The sequence below is a fragment of the Babylonia areolata genome, chromosome 27, assembly GCF_041734735.1.
Source record: "Babylonia areolata isolate BAREFJ2019XMU chromosome 27, ASM4173473v1, whole genome shotgun sequence".
Classification (NCBI taxonomy): domain Eukaryota; kingdom Metazoa; phylum Mollusca; class Gastropoda; order Neogastropoda; family Buccinidae; genus Babylonia; species Babylonia areolata.
In genome coordinates, this window is record NC_134902.1 from 15,328,864 (window position 1) to 15,349,644 (window position 20,781).

Consider the following 20,781-nt stretch of genomic DNA (forward strand, 5'->3'; position numbering starts at 1 on the left):
GCTGACTGTGAGCCTTAAAATAGTAACATACTTTTGAGAAAAAAAATTTCCCTACCGCAAAATCTTCATTATATCAATTAATTTAGATTCAATTTTCAAATTGACAAGACAACATAAAGGTTTAAAAAAAATAATTTAGTTTTATGATTGTTGTATTTTATCACGAATAAAAACGTGAGATTTGAAAACGAGGCTATTTTGCATATATCATGGCACACAAAATCTAGTTCACCTTTGAACATACATTATTTTCACATATATCTTCGAAATATTCACATACAGTATTATTTTTCTAACGCTTTTTACTGACTTAATCGTTTACTTAGCTGTATTTTCTATAGATTAAGTTTCTACTTATGCGCAGTTTTACATGATATGGCGTTTCATATTCATACGCTTACCTTCTTGCCATCCAGTGGAATGGATTGACACAGTGATATGTTTCATGACACTATTTGGAGAGCGGAAGCAGGGTTGTATGTTATGCTTTTGGATAAAACTTGGAATCTTCACAGAAGTATGTAAATGGTAAAATTTTGTCGCCTTTATTCGTGTTGATATAGTGGTATTCAGTATGATTTGGGACGTGACATAGTTTCGACCACATGCAAACTGTGCTTTCTTTGCAAAACACGATCTGTTTGTATTATTTTCAGACTTCGAAAACTTTGTTAAGTTCGAAAATTGTTAGTTGAAAAATCGTGTGGATCACAATGGATATCGTCGAAGATACTGTAGGTCTAGGACCTCAGCCTGATAATGTTCAGGGCGATACAGAAGCAAAGAGCCATCTTAGTGAACAAGCTGACAGCTTGATGAACGGCAACGCACATGCGGAATCAAAACATGCAGACCCCACAACAGCTGATGGGTTAGAAAATGAAAGTGCAGAGGTCAATCAAGAATGCACAGTTGAAGAGAATGGACAGTTATTAGACCTGACGCCAGAGCTGCAAGAGGGGTTGAAGATTCTCAACTACTTTTTGGCTGACAAAAAGTTGACTGAGCCATTCAGAGATGAAGTTTTCAACCATCTGTCAGAGTCTGACACCCAGAAGTACAGAAGAGAAATCCAGGAACCAATGTGTCTTAACCGAAGTAAGTACTGTATCAGTGATAATATTTATTGGTTCTTCCCAGTCTTTCTTGCTGTCCTTTGCTCACATACATGTGTGCATGCGTGCATGTGTGTGTGTGTGTGTGTGTACTTTTGTTACATTTGGGTAAGTTTTAACAGTGACAGCCACATCAGATGACATATACACAGCAACAGGGATAACCATCTCAGGAAAGTGAGGGGAGGGGAAATATTTAAGAACATGTGTTTATACTGCATACAGTCACAGTATTCAGACAAAACCATTTGCCGACTGTAGACGTGCTCAGAAAATCCTTACATGAGATGCCAAGAGCCTTTGTACTGTACATGGTCAGACACTGGCATAGACTGAACTTGCTCATCACTTGGATCTATAGTACTGTTACATTCTTTTCTGTCAGAAAAGCTATTGATGACTTAAAAGAAGCTGTGCATACCAAGTACAATACATGAGACAAGAATTCTCAAAGAATGAAAGATGGATCATGAACAACAAAGTATAAAAATGGATTGGTTGATGCTGTTCTTCTGTTACTGCAAATCTCACCATAAAAGTATACATTTCAGATCTAGATCAATGGGTGCAATAGCACAATGGTTAAACTGTTGGACTTCCTGAGTGTCCTGGGTTTAATCCCTGGTTTGGTGCCATGTGTATTGAACTTGAAGATGGAAATAATCTGATCTCCCACATCAACATGTATGCAGTGTCTTAATCCACAAAAGATCAAATTAGGTTAAAGATACTGTAAAAGATGCTAGTGTTTGGTGGGTTAAGAAGAATTGAAAACCAGAACATGTATCTAGCATGCAACCCATTGAAAATTGGGTATGGGTGCCTTAACCCTTTATCCCTGGGGAGTTTACAAGCTTTGGCAGGCTTCAATGCCATAGTTATGCAGAAAAAATGCAGAAGATATACCATTTTTCCTCCAAATTACTTGAAGACACGTGCAGAAGTACTGTAGAAGTTAGTTCTTTTTTTCTTCAGTTTATGCATGCACATATGTGAACGTGAAAACCGTTTTATTATATGAGACAATTTTGTATGCCGCAGCAGTGTGTAGGCACAGGGCTCAGTGGGTTAACAGCAAGGCAGAAATGGTAATAGACAGCTGGAGAGTTTTGTGCCCATCTTGGATATTGCGTATGTGCATCAAACTTTTACTTGAAATAGTGAGCAATGCCAAAGGCGATAGGTGTAGGCAAAAGCAGCACACGTGTGCTGTCCTCCGTTTCTTGTTGATAGCTTCTATTGCTACAACCAAACTGTGTGCAGTCAAGTGCCATTTTGTTGTCCTCCATTTCTTGTTGATAGCTTCTATTGCTACAACCAAACTGTGCAGTCAAGTGCCATTTTGTAAAAAACAAAAAAATATGAAGCAAAAAGTAGAAAAAGTAGAAAAAAGAAGCCAGCTGTTTTGCACACAGGTTCTGCCTCTCTTGAGTTGATTGCCTTTGTTCAATTGTTGCTTGAAATTTTGGAGAGCCAATCAACTTGGAGAGCACATATCATGTGACGTGCCTTTATGTCATGTAAGCACGGAAGTCTCCAATGGTTTATTCTTGTAAAAGCCTACCTGTATGTATATGCAAGTGAACATAGAGTTGCAGCTCACAACACACAAAGAAACCATCCAGATGTATGTGTTTATTTGCTGTTAAGCATAGAGATCAAAATGATCAAAACTTCATATCAAGCAGATCTAAATATAGTAAATGAGATTCTTTTGCAGGTACGCGTAGAGTGCTGTTGTTAAGATATATAGTATATCATATTGTAGCTGGTGGCAGCTAGCTATCTCTGACCATGTGCGGTGTGAATTATTTTGCTGAAACTGTTAGCAACTGGTAGCTGTGTCTGACCATGTCTGGAAAAGAATACTCCATCCATTACACTGACACCACCAGAATGCCTACACGTTCACCTCTTAGTGATCCAGGATGGAAATTGCCGTCCACTTCTAGCGTGCAAAAAAGTGCCCCATGATGGTAGTGTCCATCCATGTCATATTAGGAATTTTCCCATAATAAGATTTGAAGTTGATGTGAAGATCAAATTGTCATAATTGGATAGTGTGTTCATTTTCCTTTCAGAAAATTGTAGATTATATTATTTTAGGTAACTAGATATTGGCAAAGCTGGTAAGGTAGGGTTGTGTGGGTTTTTTTTATATCCCGTTTGTAAATTAATCGAAATGGTAAACTTTTAAAAATTTCATACATTGTACACTAAGTTCAGTGTTTTTGACATTTGCAACTTTGGGTTTCTATATCAGGAAGGAGGCATTTGACTTTGAGAAACTGGATCCATAGGATGTATTTCTGGCCATAGCCATTGAGAACTGGATGGCCTTTGATGAGTAGGTGAATCCTGGAAATGAAAAGTCAGATTAAACGTGTTATGTAATATCCAAGCGTAATTCATTTTTGATGGCTAATCTGAAATGCCAAACAGCAAACAAAAAGTTGTTGTTCATTTGATTCTTATTGACTGTCATGTAAGTACTTTCTGACGTTTGTTTGCTCCACTTTCAGTGTTGAGAATGTGGCACTGGCTGTTTTGTTTGCTGTCACTGTCAGAAGAAGAAAAAACAGTGAAAACACACACACACACACACACACACACACACACACACACACAGAGAAAAAAAAGAGAGAAGAAGATGTAAGTATTGTACTTTTGATTTGATTAAGGAAATTGAATTTTGTTTAAATGTTATTAAAAAAAATTAATGAGGCGTTTTTCTTTGTGTGTTCCAGTGAACGAAAAGTTTCATAAAGGGGAGTACGACTCGATCACACAGGTTGTAAACGATTTCCGGTTGATGATTTACAACTGTCAGCGCTTCAATGGCCTTAACCATCCCTTGTCCAAGAAAGCCAACAAAATCAATATTGTTTTGAAGCAGAAACTGAACTTGCTGAGATCGTAAGTATGATTTTGTTATGATTTGTTATGAACCTGTCTTTATACAGTGGTCAGGTGGTGAAAAAGCCCAGTGTTTGTTATAAAATAAATTCTATATCATCCATGTTTGTATGTAGATGCATCATACAGATGGATTGCAGACACAAGTAATAACAGGCTGACTTAACTGATAGGTTAACAAAAAAATTATGCATATATGAATAAGTCTGCACACAGCATTCAATGTCTCCAGGTTGAATGAACTTGTGGAAACAGAGCATTATTAACTCACAGTAATTAAGAAGATGTTTTGAAAATAAATGCTTTAGTTTTTAAAAGTTAAAAAGTTCATTTGCAACAGTATAATAATTTATTGTTTTTTTAACATCATTCAAAATAAAATGATGACCATATGCAGATTGCCTGTGTAGAAATTTTCCACATTTTAAACAGTTTTTATGTGTATATATATATATATTATATTTTTTTTTTTCATGTTACTAGTGTAGTTATTGAGTTGTCATTTTAGAGTGTCTGAAAAGCATCACTCAGTGGTTGTTGATTGATTGTTTTAGGGACTTCCGCTCTAAAATCGCCCAAGACAGCACAAAGCCCTGGTCAGGGAAGCAAGATAACCAGGATGGGTGTTTGGGAACTGGTGAGTAGTGTGTATCATTGTATCAGTATGGTGGGGTTTTTTTGGTTGGTTTTTATATATTTTTTTTTATACATAAGGTATCCATCAGTACTGTGCACACTTATTAAGATATTTGCTTAGTGGCTAGATATATATGGACAAGTCCTTTTTAGATTTAAAACTGATTTGACATTTGTTTTCAGTACTGATTTTCACTTTCAGAACCAAGGAAAATTGGAGATGATTGCCCCTGCGTAGTTGTCCTTCATCAGCTGGACTTTATCATTTCCAGTTGATAAAAGTGAAACTGAACCATTGTGTCTGGTGTCTTCATGCTTTGGAAATGATGTATCTAGGATGAATTTTGTCAAAAAAAAAAAAAAAAAGTCTGGCTTTTGTTCATGAAAGAAAATTTTGAATGATACATGTTTTCATTATATATTTATTTTGAATTCGTCAGTATAATTGCAACAAATGTAGCTAACTTTGCACTGATGTATGCCCAGGCCTCAGAAAGCGAACAGCCAACCATCGGCTGGATGACGCGTCGGCAATGCTGACCCATCTGCGTATGAAGGAGGAGCAGAAGGCCAAGGAGGAGAGGCGGCTGAAGAAGGAAGAGCATCGTGCTGCCCAGGCTGCCGCAGAGAGGGAGCTGATAGACTGGGAGGAGGAGCACGTGACGGGAGACCCCGTCAAGTCCTGCATTCAACATTCGTGGGAGGTAGGGTGGCTTTGCCATTTTTTCGTTTTACAATCGTGGGAGGTAGGGTGGCTGTGCCATTTTTTCGTTTGACAATCGTGGGAAGTAGGGTGGCTGTGCCATTTTTTCACGTTTTACACTCGTGAGAGGGTGGGTGCTGTGCACCTTTTTCATTTGACAATCGTGGGAGGTAAGGGTGGCTGTGCCATTTTTTCGTTTTACAATCGTGGGAGGTAGGGTGGCTGTGCCATTTTTTCATTTGACAATCATGGGAGGTAGGGTGGCTGTGCCCCTTTTTTTCATTTTACAGTCGTGGGAGGTAGGGTGGCTGTGCCATTTTTTCGTTTTACAATCGTGGGAGGTAGGGTGGCTGTGCCATTTTTTCGTTTTACAATTGTGGGAGGTAGGGTGGCTGTGCCATTTTTTCATTTGACAATCGTGGGAAGTAGGGTGGCTGTGCCATTTTTACGTTTTACGATCGTGGGAGGTAGGGTGGCTGTGCCATTTTTTCATTTGACAATTGTGGGAGGTAGGGTGGTTGTGCCATTTTTTCGTTTTACAATTGTGGGAGGTAGGGTGGCTGTGCCATTTTTTCATTTGACAATTGTGGGAGGTAGGGTGGCTGTGTCTTTTTTTTGTTCGAAATTCGTGAAAGGTAGGGTGGCTGTGCCATTTTTTCGTTCGAAATTTGTGGGAGGTAGTGTGGCTGTGCCATTTTTTCATTTGAAATCGTGGGAGGTGGGGTGGCTGTGCCATTTTTTCGTTCGACATTCGTAGGAGGTAGGGTGGCTGTGCCATTTTTTCGTTCGACATTCGTAGGAGGTAGGGTGGCTGTGCCTTTTTCTGCCTTTCTTTTTTCTCTTGTGTCCTTGTATTGTTCGATGTTGAGTGAAAAACTATTGCAAAAAAATCAAACCATTTTTAATGAGAACAGTTTTTGAATTTGAAAGTGAATGAAACCTGGTTTTAAATATAATATCGTGACCCACTGGTGCTAACTCTGGCAGAGGTCTGATTCCTGTCCTGTGTTAACTACTGCTCCACTTACAAACCTGGGTTTTTTTTTTGTTTTTGTTGTTGGTTTGCTTCAATTTTGAAGTATATTTTAGATGTTCAGATATATGATGCAGTCAGTTGAGACTGGAACTGCAGCATTTGAATAGGGTGACAGTGCCTTCGTTTACAGCTTCAATTACCAAGTGGAGCATAATAGTTTGTTCACGATGTGGATCTGAACTGGAAGTCTTGAGTGCACTGATTTATGTAAAAATAGCCTGTGCATGGATTTATCTGCATAGATGTGTTCTACAAGTTTATTGTTCAGGGAAACTTCCTTTACTACTCAGTACACTGATTGATGTAATATTTTCTGTATATGGATTTGGTTGAAAAGATATGTGTTCTAGTTGGGTTTTTTTTTTACGTTCAGGGAAATAATCCATTAAAAAAAAAAAAAGAAGTGTTAAAAGGAATTTTTAATGACACATACCAATGCCACTTGTGCAGGCTCTGGCAGAGGTCTGATTCCCTGTCCTGTGCAAACTGCTACAACACTCATATGGAGAAACTGATTTTTTTTAACCAGCTGCCTTAGATTCACATGGATTTTTGTGCATAGATCAGTACATGCATTCTACAGGAAACTCTTTAAGAAAGGTTATATTGTTATCATTAATGTCATTGTGTTTGCGTGTGCGTGAACCAGCTGCCTCAGGTGGGCCTGTTCCTGTTCCTGTGCCGTGATGCCCTGCAGCTGGAGGAGGTGCCCATGTATGAGCTGGAGCGGTGCCTGGCCATGCCCCGCCAAAGCAAGCGGCTGCAGCAGATCATGACTGCCCTCCTCAGCACCCCTTACCAGCGCGAAAAGAGGTGGGGCTGCGGGCAGGGCGTTTAGGGAAGTGGGGTGGGTGGGAGTGTCACGTTTTATCTTACAGGCTTCTGTTAGATGTGTGTGGTGGGATAATGTTTTTACTGCTTCTTGGTATGAGAATGCCGTATGTTTGGAAGAGTTCTATGTCTCTGTATCTGTCTGTGTGGATGTTGGGTTTTTTGTTGTTGTTGTTGTTGTTTTCCTGGGCACAGAACTGCAAACCCCTATAGTTCTCGGCAGGTATTCATTACGCTTGATTGTTATTGAAATATGTTGTTTTGTTTTGAGTGTGACACCGAAGACACCAAAGACATTCATCTCATCTTCCCAGTATTCCTCTTTGTTGCTAAGAATAGTACACTCAAGTCTGTTCTGCAGTTGGCAGGTCTGCAGGCTTTTGCCAGATATGATTGTCAGATATATTTTGACTGCTTCTTGGTATGAGGATGCAGTATGCTTGGAGAAGGCGTGTTGTGTCTCTGTGTCCATCTCTCTGTGAATGATAAGAATGTAATCAGAGGAAGGAATGTTTAGTCATGTCTATAGATCCATCTGTATGTCTTTATCTTGCGAGAATGCAGTTGGTGAGAGTGTTACATCCCTGTCGATTTGTCTGTATCTGCCTGGCTATTTATGTCAGGTACAGTTTTTCCATTCGACCTGTTTACAAAAGTGCCCACCTGTTTTGTTTTTCTGCTCAAGGTTAACAGCTGTACATCTGATGTAACAGTGCATTATTATATACATGGTGATTTTAGCTAGGTCTGTAGGTGACTAAAGTTGATGTAAGCATTTGGATGATGTGGGTGTTTATGTGTGTGTGTGTGTGTGTTTTAATATATATGTTATACTATATAGCATGGCTTCATTGATAACCAACGCTCGTCAGAGCTTTGAAATAAGCATAATTTTAAATCATTTTCATTATTATTTTTAAAGTTGATTTTGTCAAGCACTGTTCTCCAATATTTACGCAACGTGATTTTGCTGATAACTTTCAGAAACCAAGAATTTGCTTAGACTCGGGGACAGGTGGTAATTTTACTTTGTACGTAACTCAACATAACCATTTAAAAACAAAACAAACCTTACGGTTGAGGAGGGCGATTCAAAGTGAAAGAAGAGCGTGTTTTTCAGAGCGGAGAAAAGCATGCCTGACATGCCCTACAGCGTGTGGACCAGGAAACTGTCGGAAATGATGGACTCCTGGTACAAGGTGCTGGACAGTTGCCATGGCAACATCTTTTCTGCTGTGTGCAAATTAGGCCTGGTGGAAAAGAGCTTTAAAGTTCTGGGTATGTAGCCCCCTTTTTTCTTTCATACAAACAGATACATATGTAATACAAATAGGTGTATATATATGTTTTATTTTGCTTCATTTATTTATTATTTTAAATGTTTAGAATTTATTTACTATTACTTACTTTGTGCAGACATATTTCTTATGTATTTCTGCTGTCATAAGAAGTTTTAATGAAAACATTATCTTACAGTAGCATCTATATGATTATTTTCACTTTTCAGTTTTCACTCGTTTTTGGTATCGTGTTGAGATAGGCTTATGTTGTGAGACTGACTCTGCTGTGATTAGCAGCTTAAGTTTGGAATTTATGGTGAAGGTGTGTGTAGGGGCAAGATGGTAGTGGGTGCTCTCGTATGGCCAGTGATATTTAAGTATGACAGTGTAGTCAGAAATTTGAAGAGTGTTAAAGCGAGAGAGGACAAGATGTGAATACCGCCCTTGCCATTGCAGGCAGCCTTGTTTCCCCAGGAGGCTTTGTTTTCTTGAACATCTCTCTTAATAACCTTGATATTTCAAGCTTTTTGGCAAGTTGTTGCACATTTATGGGCAAATATTTATGGATATGCCACATAGTGTTAATGATGCAATGTGTTACAGCCAGTCGCATTTTTTTCTTCGTGAAAATAATGCACACATGTTTGAGGATGATTTGTATGCTTTACAGGTTTGAAAAACCCATTGCGGGAGAAGCTATTCCACAACCTGAGCTTTTACAAAAGGGTGTGGATCTTGAAGTCAGTTTGTGACCATCTTGTGGTAAGTTCTTTCGTGTCTGAGTGCAAGTGCTGTGTGTTTGAGTGTGTCTCAGCGTTTTGGTATTGCCATAAGTGTGATCAAGAAGGCAGGTTATTAAATATGATGATAGCACAGCTTTTATGTTGTCTCATATCATGATGGAAAAGGTTTTCTTTGAAGCAGCATTATCCATTTTATGAATGCATTGACACTCAGCATATAGCAGTTCTCAATGAAATGACTTTAGCATACCCTCAAAATATGATAAAGAGAAAAATAAAGAGAAAACAACTTTTCTATAGCTTTTAGACGCGTTTGATTGGCTAAGAGCGGGCCAGGCAAAGAGGGGCGTCTTTTCACTGTTAGCCGCGCGAAATTTGGCCAAGCAGAGCAAACCGATAGGCCTAGTTTGCATCAGTTTGACATGGTAAGTATATGTATCCCCAAACATGGAGTATAATACAAACTCCTCCTTTTCATGCTATCAGCATGACGGATGATAGAGCTGCGAGTTTAGAGCACTGAACCGTGTCCTGGGTTCAGTTCTGGTATCTGTGTCTGGTGGATTCAGGGTGGATATTTTTGTGATTTCAAAGTCAACATTTATTTAGAGTAAAGCTGTAATAGTCATGCATGTAAAGAAGCACTCATTGATAAAAGGGAATATGAGAGATGCAGTCAGTGAATGGAGAAAGAAAGAAAAATATCAAGAGCATGCTCTTTTTATTAACATAATGAAGTTGAGGCTTAGTCTTGAAGCGGGCATTAAAGATAATTTTGTTTGAGTCTACGGATCCTGCTTGTTTAAGTATGAACTGAACAGGTGTTGAAATTTTGTCCAGGAAAAGGAAGAACATCTTCGTTCAGTCATTGAGGCTCAGGATCCGAATGATCAGAGAAGTATCCTGTTGGGAACTGATCGTCATGGCAACCAGTACATTCACTTCGTTCAATTTTGTGGACCAAACCTTCGTATCTACCGTCAGAAAAAACCGCCTGTACCGGTTGTCAAAGAGGTGGAGGAGGAAGAAGAGGATGCTGATGAGGACGAGAGGAGACGGAAGCCTGTTAAGGTGATTGCAAACAAAAAAACAAAACAGAAATGCAGAAAAAAAGTCAGATTTGTTCTTTGGTTGAGTGCATTAATATTTTTGTTATCTTCATGTATCGACATGCGTTAGAATCCAGTGTTGTTGTCTTCATTTGTGTATAAGGTACAATTTATATGCTGATTATTTACTTTTTTTTGTAGAATCAGATAGGACATTATCTAGGGATTATCCAGAGGTGTGTGAATACACATATGCCTATGGTATATATGTATATATTATATGTTTTATTCAAATAAGTGATTTCTCAAAGTTTATAGGGCATATAATTTTTTGCATGGGTCAGTTGTTACTTTTTTTTTTCTTTTTTTTTTTTAATCTCCATTCATTTCTTTCCAGGATTGCAAGGAACTTTCATAGTGAATTTAGGGTTAGGGTTAGGAATTTATTTTTCTCTCCACAGTCAGAATATTTGCAGAGATCAGTGGAAAAAAAGTTGACCCTGTTCAAAACACCAGTATTCTGTTGCAGTGTATGTTTTATGTCATAGCAGGACTGACTATAAAATCTTTGATGGCAGGGAAAACGTGGCGCAAAGAGAAAGCTGAACCTGGACGGCCCACACAACGCAAAGCGGGTAAGAGAATGGTGACACAATACTGTGCACTGTGTGCTTATGTGCGTGTGTGCAAATTTGTGTGTGTGTGTGTGTGTGTGTGTGTGTGTGTACTTTTGATTTGCAGGTTCATATTGCTGTACAGGGCTTTAAAAAAATGGCAGTATGGTGACTTTACCAACAAGAATGACAGAAATGAATGGTCTCATGGTTCATAGATGAAGAATATTTTAAGAATTTTTAGTCAGCACTGGTTGCCAGAGTAATAATTTTCTTCATCTTGATGTCAGCTGGCAGGACATAGAAGACACTAGTCGTGATGATAAGTCAGTGAAACCATAACTTTGGTGCTCTTAGTCAAAAGACTGCTATGATTCTTTGGAAGGCTTATTCTTTTTAGGGGTAGACAATTGGACCTTCCTTGTTGTGAACCTCCAGTTCTGGGTAGGTGGTCAGGCATGCTTCAGGTACGCGCGCAGCTTTTAGTGTTCCATCAGAACACTTGTTTTAACTGATGTTGGGTAAGATACTTTTAAGATCCAGGCTGATGAACACACTGTAGCGATGTACTGAATACTGTGAAATTAACCATGTCTGACTGTGGAACTCCTGGTACTGACATGATTTATGCCTTTTTTTCTGTGCTTCTCTCTGTCTTTTTGTATTATTTTTCTCTTTGGTAAAAAATGTAATGAATGTGTCAGTCCATTTCCATGATTTTGCCTTTCATTCACCTGTTGCTTTGCTTTTTGCAGTCGGGCAGCGCTACTCCTCTGAATGGCTCGGAAACAGATGGCACCGTTTCCCCGGCCCCCAGTGACACAAGGGCCAAGTCACGAGCCAGCAGCTCCAGACACTCTTCGCCCTTGCCCAGGGAGGCTAACGGTCGCTCACGGCAAACCAGTGCCAGGAATTCTCCTGCCCCCGATTCCTCCGTTGACAGCTTCTCAATGAACATTGCGGCATGGAAAGGAAGGAAGACCAGAAACAGTGCCGAGTCCACCCTTTTTGCCAACATGGATTTGGAAGCTTATCTCCGAGAACAGAGGAGTCGACGAGGCCGAGGAGCTAAGAATGTGAGCAAGGAAATAGGTGATGCTGAGAGTGTTAGCACTATAGGGGACGAAAGTTCCCAGGATGGGCTCCGTGCTGACACACCCTCCTCCGCCATCGCCTTGGATGGAGATGTGAAGACTGACATGGAGCTGGTGAATGGGAAGCTGAGCACAGGTGTTGAAGGACCTCTATGGCCACCCTCTGAGATAAAGTCAGAGAGTCAGGATTCATCTGATGTTGACAGCGTGAAGAAAGCTGGCCATTTCACACATTCCAATGTATATTCATTTGGCACCAAGACAGAAGCCTCAGATGGAACTCGTATCAAATTAGAGCCTGACAGTGAGAAATGTGATAAAGACCTTGACGTTCGTCAGGATGGTGCTGAATGTGACAAACCAGCACAGAGCTGTGATATAAAACATGACATAAAAAAAGAAGACAATGTTCCTATGGACACTACTCCAGCAAATGGTGTTTCAGCCACCAACGGCAGCAATCCGAAATCACCTGTGACCTGTGATACCAACAGCCGCAGTGCAGCGTCAGGAAATCCATCCAGCAACCAGCTGTCCACACCTTCATCCCCTCACCCACCCTTTCCTTCTGCAGGCAAAACGGCCAACCAAAGCTCCCTCAGAAAAGATGGCAGCGCTGATGATTCTGGCTTCGTCTCATTCCAGACGTCTCCCCGCACAGCCAGTGCTAGCACAGCCTGCGTCACTGGCATTTACCAGCACATTCCAGGGAGCGTGGCGAAAGCAGGCAGTGTCAGTGCAGGTAAAGGCTTTGACAGCATCAAAGAAGAGAAGGAAGAAGAAGGTGCCAGTGTGAAGGTGGAAGATGCCCATGAGCAGAACAAGGACAGTGAGGGTGGTTCACAGTCTGGGGCTGATGCTGACCAGAAACAGGACCAGGACAGTGGCTCCCAGGGCCCTTCCAATGCTTTGCTGGACCATGCTGATTACAGCGAGGAAGAGATGGTAAGCACTGACTTCTGTCATCTGTGTTCATACTTGTCAGTAATTGTAGTCCTTTGAGTAATAATACATGGATGATTGATAATGAAATGTTTTCTGGGGAAGATGGGTAAGGTGGTCACTGAGTGAGAGATTTATGGGGCAGACTATGATAGATGGAGAGCTTAGTGGGAGAGTCTTGTTTACACACTTACACAGTGCAGCATGTTAAAAAAAAAAGTCTTTAACTTTCCCATTTGTTTTGGTCTTTTTTGTTGTTTGAGCAGTGCATGTATTAAGTATTTTTTGTTTTTTTGTCAGAGTAATAAAACACCAATTGGACATTTGGCATCATGCAATGTGTTCAGATTTTCAAACAAACTGTGCAAAGAGGTAACCTTTTGTTACAATTTGATCTTGTTGGAAAGGATTTTAAGCAGATCACTTTAGTGTCCATTTATATATATATATATATATATATATATATATATATATATATATATATATATATATATATATATATATATATATACAGTATGATGAATACAGGAAAAAGACATGTACACACACTCACACTCACACATGTTCACACGTGTGCGTGTGCACAAACACACACGCACACACACTAACACACACACACATATATCATCTATATATGTCTGCTATGATGTTTTCCCATTCCTCATGTACCATAGGTGCCAGATCCAGCGGAGTTTGAGCTGATTGTGGAGGACATGGACGGTCTGGACAGACTGGTCAAACAGTTTGATCCCAACCAGGTGGAATTGTCACCACAGATTTCACCTGGAGCACGAGCAGGGAAAAGACAGGTACGGGCACTGGAAGGACTTTTAATGGTTACAGGGTTCCAGAGTCCTGATCCCATCATGATTTCCGGCTAACCCTTCTTCCCCGGCTACTTAACTCACTCAGTACAGCCAGTCCTCTCTTCTCCTCTACACAGACCCCTCGGATGTCCAGTGGGTGTCTGAATGACCCAACCTTTAGCTTCCGTCGTCAGAACTGTGGTATTCTTTGTCAACATTCACCTCTTCAGTATAAGAGCGTTCAGCTTGCAATATTTTGATGATGGTAATTGGGATGAAACGCTGTTAACGTCGTCTCTTTCACCGTTCGTATGGAGAGGGTTAAACATTCAGAAGTCCTAGAATACTACTGTTAGACATTTCTTTAACAGTTTGACTGTAATCATTCACTCCAGTTGTCACAGAAAAACAAAGTTATTTTCATAGAAAGATGTAACTGAGCAGCACTGCCCTTTTATTTTATATCAGTCAGAAATGTGACCTCCTGTTTCAGTTGTTGTTGAATTACTCCCCCACTCCTCACTTTAGATGGGATTGGGATGATGTAGAGAATACTGGGGAAGAACCTTAATTTGATACATTAAAATCTAGGTTTTTGTCCCTGGTATAATCTCTATCCTTCTTTCTGTCTTTCCCCTCCCTCTCTTTCCCTCTGTCTTTGTGACAATGAATATGGTGGTCTGCAAAGACTTGTGGTTTGCTTTGGCAGCAGTGCACTGGGTCATCTGTAAAGATACCAAAATATGTCGGTAAAATCATAGAAAACATTGAGAGGTGAAAATCACACTGTTCAACATGAATAACAGTCCAGCACAGCTTGAGTTTTGAATGGAAGCTACAATGTTCAGTCAACCTGTTGCTGAATGTCACCTGTGGCATAACACAATAGGTAACCAAAAGATTTAGTTAAAATGGGTTTTCTTGATGCAGATCGTAACTTACGTTGTTGATTTGTTTGAAAATGCTGTTTATCTGCTGTCAGAACTTTTGTGTTCTCACCTTCATAGTTTGTTCATCATGTTCTTTTATCATTCAGATGGTTTTCATTTGTACTAGGTATATTCTAGGCATTCATGGTATTTGTACTGTCATGGAGTATCAGTGTCTAAATCTTGTCTTTAATCAGGATATGTCCTGTCCACAGAAATCCAGGTCTACACCGAAAACAGTCAGGCAGTGGGCCTGTGAGCTGGAGCTTCACCAGCGCTTGGTGAGAATGCAGGGGGAGCTTCAACAGTTCAGAAGTAAACTGGCTTCGCTGACCAAGAAAGCTCGTCTCAAGCTGCAGAGAGAATATTTGAATTTTACTGAAGAGGTTCCCAAAGTAAGTCACTGAAGAGTTTTGTCATGTCAGTTTTCAGATCAGAGACTTGTCTTGGACTGATGTGACAACTATATGTTGTTGTTTTTTTGTCTGTAACAGGTCCTGTTTCTGGCATATTTCCCTTATTTGATTGCTGGGGATGTTTGAAAAGTGAAGCCAGACGCCTTATGAATCATGACTGTGTTGAATATTTCTTTGCAATATTGTTTTGGGCTACATTTTACTCAACAACTGCTAAAATTGAAAAGTGTATTGGAGGACAACAAATAAAATGTATGAAGTCAAGTGGTAAATAAGTTGCACAAGGAGGCAGCATAAATAGAATAAACATTGTTTATAAAAACAAAACAAAGCAACAAAACAAACTGACATTCATGTACTTTGAGGGAGGTGGCAGTTATCTTTCTTCTGCCCATCTTACATGCCATTTCAGTTGCATTACCCCTTTTTTATGCTGCCCAGTCCTATGCACCATTCCAGAGGCATTACTCCCATGCTGTTCATTCCGAGGCCCCCATACACAGCCACACCTGGGTTCATCTGTCGCAGTCTCAGTGGTGGCAATCCACAGGGATCCATCAATGTTAGGTCTCATTACTCCATATTATTCCCTGGCATCTCTTACAAGGACCACATGAATGAAGAAGTCAGGAAAACCATCAGACACCCTGTTGGTTGGTATGAAGAAAAACTGTCCACAGTAGGGGGGCGGGGGAGAGGGGGGGGGGAAGGAAAATGAGATGGTATTGCCACTTGACAAGATCTGACAGGCGGTCCAAGACTGTCCTTCATGGAACAGTGCAGGGGAAAAGGAAATGAAGCAGACTGCTGCAGTCCCAAGTGCCAGCAGTCCACAGGGAAAGCTTCAACAATGTCAAGTTGCTATGAGGACTACATACCTTAGGCATCTCTGTTGTGCTGAATCAGTTCATTGGTGTCAATTGTGTTTTTGATTCATCACAAGCAGGGCATCATCTGCTAAGTTCATTACTGATGACATTAATTGCTTCATCACAGATCCAGACTGATTGAGTACTTTTACTGGAGAGAAGACACTGCCACAGACCCAAGAATGACAGTCTCCATGAATCTGCTGACACCAAAGTTTTTTTTTTCTGACACATCTTCTGTGCTGTTTCATTGGCATTACTCCCACACTTCTTGCTCTGAATCTGCCATACACAGTCATACCCAGCATTATTCTGTTAAAGTCTTAATGCTGGCAGTCCAGTGGACACTATCAGTGTCAGTCTGTCTTGTAGAGTTTGGACAGTCTTTAAAGTCTGGAAATGTCAGGGAAAAAACAGGAATTTAATTACACATACTTAACCGTGACCCAACTAGTGCAGACTCCGGCAGGGGTCTGACATTCCTGTCCTGTGCAAACTACTATCCGCCTATGCGGAGAAAATGAGAGAACTACGGCCGATAACCTCCCGGAAGTAGGTAACGTCCCCTTTGTCCCCCTGGCTAGCGCCCTCTTTTTCCGGCAGCCATCTCGACACCTGTTCCTGTGCACTTCATACGGCTAAGTTTTTCGCATTTTCTATCTGTCTATCGAGGAATTTTGCTTGGTTACATTTGTGGAAACCCTGGGAGTCCTTTAGAGACCACTCATCCATTTTTCATTATCACCCCTTTACATGCTCAACTCTGGATGGGTGTCAGCCACAGATTGAAAAATCCTGTGGTGATATGCCTCTGGGTACATGTATAGGTTTATTCGTACGTCTAACCAGTGCACTTCTTCCTCAGGTGGAGGACCTGCAAGCATGGGACTCGGAATCGGATTCAGAACAGAACACTGATGAATCTGGGGTTGAAGGATCACAGTCGGGGAAGGAGAGTGATGACTCTGAGGATGTGTCCAATGAAACCTTGTCTGCGGCCAGTAAACTGAAAGTTCCATCCAAGGCTTCTTCCACAGGCAGTGTTGAGTCTTCAGAAGTCGACCAGCGAGACATTGAAGAGTATGAGCAAGACGTAAGCTCTAGGGGTCGCTTACGCAAGCGTAGACTGATACCAAATAATGTTGAAGACCAGGGTGTGAAGAAGAAGAAGGTGGTGAAGAAACCAGAAGATAGCACCCCCATCACCACAGCCAGCCAGGTGTCCAATTTGATATGCCGGTCTGAGGATGGAACCATCAGGCTGAACATCAGCAACAGCGAGTTTCTGGCCATGGTGGAACAAGGAGGCCCTGCCGCATCTGAGCTCGTTCAACAGCTGGCCGCTGCCAAGTCTCCTTCCGGTCAGACTCTGGGCTGGAAGCCTCAGGGCATCAAAGTCATTGGAGGTCCTGTCCCACATGGGACGGGCGAGGGAGCCCCGAAGGCAGGCACCACCCAGTCCAGCGCCCATCCCGTCATGCAGAGGATTTTGTCGACGCAGAGTGCAGGAGGTCTGCGTCCTGTCACCGGCTTCACTGTGCAGAGAAAGAAGGCAGAGGTGACCCCAGCCTCATCCACCCCTGCCTCCACGGGTGTGACCCTGCCTGCTGCCGCCCCTTCTTCAGGGTTGTCGATGTCTAGAGCAGCTGGGCCAGCAGGGTTGAACCTGCACAGTCCCCTGCTGATGACTGCCTCCACAAAGGGAGGGAAGCAGCAGGTGTTTGTCGTCACTCCTGAACAACAGGAGGAGCTCTTCAGGAGCGGCATTTTGCGACGTCAAGTAAGCTTCAGCTTCGATCTTTGCATCTCTTCTTCTTTTTTTGCATTTGTGTGCTGCAACTCCCAAGTTCACTTGAATGTACACGAGTGGGCTTTTACGTGGATGACTGTTTTTACCCTGCCATATAGGCAGCCATACTCCGCTTTCGGGGGTGTGCATGCTGGGTATGTTCTTGCTTCCATAACCCACTGAACGCTGACATGGATAATCTTTAACGTGCGTATTTGATCTTCTGCTTTTGTATACACATGAAGGGGGTTCAGGCACTAGCAGGTCTGCACATGTGTTGACCTGGGAGATTGGAAAAATCTCCACCCCTTTACCCACCAGGCGCTGTCACTGAGATTCAAACCCGGGACCCTCAGATTGAAAGTCCAATGCTTTAACCACTCGGCTATTGTGCCCGTTGCATCTCCTGATTCTTTTTCATTGATCCTCTTCATTTCCTGCATCTCTGTTCATGGACTGGTTGTCTGATGTTCACTCATGTGCAAGTGGGATTTTTATACATCTGATCATTTTTTCCCTGTGATCGTGGTAGTAATTCAACATTCACTTTCATCTATGAGAGGGTTTTAATGTGTATGCCCAATTTTACCCACACCATATACGCAGATTTTTTTGGGAGGGGGGTGGAAGGGGGGCAAGGGGGAGGGGGGTGCATGCATCCTGGGTTTGAGTTTCCAAAAGCTGAAAGCTGTTATGGATTATGGGATCTTACTTGCATATTTGATCCTCTCTCCTTTTGTATACATGAATACATGCTTAGAGCTTGGTCTCTGACTGAGGATAGGTGCTATGTAAGTATCCATATCAATCAGTCAATCAATCAGTGTATAATGAAGGGGATCAGGGCACAAGCTGGTCTGCATGTATATTGACCTGGGAGATCTGATAAAATCTTCACTTTCATGATGATTTTTATCCTGTCATTTAGGAATCCATGCTCAGTTTTTTTGGGTTGTACATGCTGGTTGTGATCATGTTTCCATGACCCACCGAATACTGGCATGAGATCAGAAAACATGATCTCCAGGTGTCGCTTCCAGCATTCAAACCTATGGCCCTCGGATTGAAAGTGTAATGCTCTGACCACTTGGTTATCATGCTTATTTATACCTTTCCACATGCGTATTATTAGTCCTGTCTTAGTTACCTGATAGGGGAGTGGTGGTTTGATCCAAAGTATTTGTCAAAAGACGAAAAGGGAAGAGGGATGGGAAGAAACATTAAAATCAAAGTTTTAAACTTTTTAAATGGGTGGAATGAATCAGAAAATGTGGAGATTGTATTTGTATTTCTTTTTATCACAACAGATTTCTCTGTGTGAAATTTGGGCTGCTCTCCCAAGGGCGAGCGCATTGCTACATTACAGTGCCACCCATTTTTTTGTATTTTTTCCTGCGTGCAGTTTTTTTCTACAGAATTTTGCCAGGAACAACCCTTTTGTCGCCGTGGGTTCTTTTACGTGTGCTAAGTGCATGCTGCACATGGGGCCTCAGTTTATCATCTCATCCGAATGACTAGCATCCAGACCACCACTCAAGGGCTAGTGGAGGGGGAGAAAATATCGGCGGCTGAGCTGTGATTCGAACCAGCACGCTCAGATTTTCTCGCTTCTTAGGCGGACGCGTTACCTCTAGGCCATCACTCCACTATGAAATAGTATTTAAAAAAAAGACAAAAGAATGGAATGGAAGGGATCTTAGCATAGAATATTCCATAGCTCACCATTCTGATGCAAGTACTGAAAGGTTAGTCCACTTGGGTGGCAGTTGCCCTTGGATTTTGCTAAACAGTTGAAGTGTGTACGGCCTATTAGCTTGAGTGCATTGTGAAAAATATAGTAGCAAACATTAGTCGTTTTCAGTTGTGTAAAGTAAATTTGGTCAGCTTGCCAAGGATATGTACATTTTTTTGAAGAAAACTGTCATGCAGGAATAATGTCTTCAGTTTGTTGAAAGTTAATTATTCCATACAAAGAAAGGATGGAATCAGATCATGACACTTGTACTAGTTGTAGTTGTAAACTGAGCGCCTTAAAACGTACTGTTTCAGAGTATTATTTCAGTGAATTTTTGTTGACTAGGTGCATGTTCGGCATTTAAAAGCAACAACTGCAACTACAGTATGAGGTTCAGATTGAAGAGGTTGATGGTTGTTGCATAGTTTTTAACAGGTACTATATACAATACATTACCAAATTAATGTCCACCATTTGGTTTATGTGGCATGTTTACAATGTTACAACCTGTGTGAGCAGGAAGTGCGGAAGGCCCCGGGTGTGGTGAGGCCCCAGGTGGTGATCGGCAATACCACCACCACTAGCAGCAGTACAGGGACCAGCAGCTCAGCAGTGCCCTCCACGTCCCACACAGCCACCGCCACCATGCACCTGACTGCCGTGCGCCAGGTCACGCCCCCAGGACACCCCAGCCCTCACCTGCAGCCTGGAGTCCTTGCTGCCACCAACACCCCCAGACCGGCCCACAATGTTCTGCATGGTCAGGGTCAGGGTCCTGCCGCTCCCGCCAAGGTGCAGGGAGGCACAGGAGCGGTGACGGCGGTGAAGATTGTTCCGTCGTCAAACGGGAACGGGCAGGAAATGGTGGGGGTCCCTGTTGTGGTGGGTCAGGTGGTGCCTCAAGTGCCACAGGTGAAGAAGCCACCTGTCATCATCAACAATGCCAGCGGCAGCAGGACTCTGGTCTTGCAGTCTGGGAAAGCGTTGCCAAGGTGAGCAGTCAGTAGAGGGAGCTGTTGTGTGTTGAAGATGCTATGAGAAGTTCAGTTTTGGTGTGGGGTTGATACAATTTAAAGTGTTGATTGCATTTGTTCTGGTTGTGAAGTATTTTTTTCTGGGTAAAAGAGAAAAAGGAAAAAGTATTCCTCACCCTTGTCTCAAGTTTAAGCTCCAGTGTCTCTGTACAAAAGAATGCAAGTCATATGCTGGTAATTCTCAGTAAATAAATCGGCTGATCCAGCCACTTTTCAAGTGGAAAGAAAAATGAAATAATGAAGG

General features: G+C 41.7%; 1 protein-coding gene across 1 annotated transcript in view; it reads left to right on the forward strand.

The window, feature by feature from the left end:
- Positions 1-431: 431 nt before the first annotated feature.
- The window catches only part of LOC143301174 (uncharacterized), a 29,161-nt gene continuing 8,811 nt past the window's right edge, over positions 432-20,781 (forward strand). Inside the window, exons 1-14 of the mRNA XM_076615268.1 lie at positions 432-1,098; positions 3,863-4,031; positions 4,586-4,668; positions 5,154-5,371; positions 7,056-7,219; positions 8,358-8,515; positions 9,188-9,279; positions 10,101-10,331; positions 10,888-10,944; positions 11,679-12,962; positions 13,634-13,768; positions 14,910-15,089; positions 16,845-17,759; positions 20,023-20,495. Of these exons, the coding sequence (XP_076471383.1) occupies positions 714-1,098; positions 3,863-4,031; positions 4,586-4,668; positions 5,154-5,371; positions 7,056-7,219; positions 8,358-8,515; positions 9,188-9,279; positions 10,101-10,331; positions 10,888-10,944; positions 11,679-12,962; positions 13,634-13,768; positions 14,910-15,089; positions 16,845-17,759; positions 20,023-20,495 (4,544 nt within the window). The 5' untranslated portion in view covers positions 432-713. The remainder of the gene's footprint in view (positions 1,099-3,862; positions 4,032-4,585; positions 4,669-5,153; positions 5,372-7,055; positions 7,220-8,357; positions 8,516-9,187; positions 9,280-10,100; positions 10,332-10,887; positions 10,945-11,678; positions 12,963-13,633; positions 13,769-14,909; positions 15,090-16,844; positions 17,760-20,022; positions 20,496-20,781) is intronic.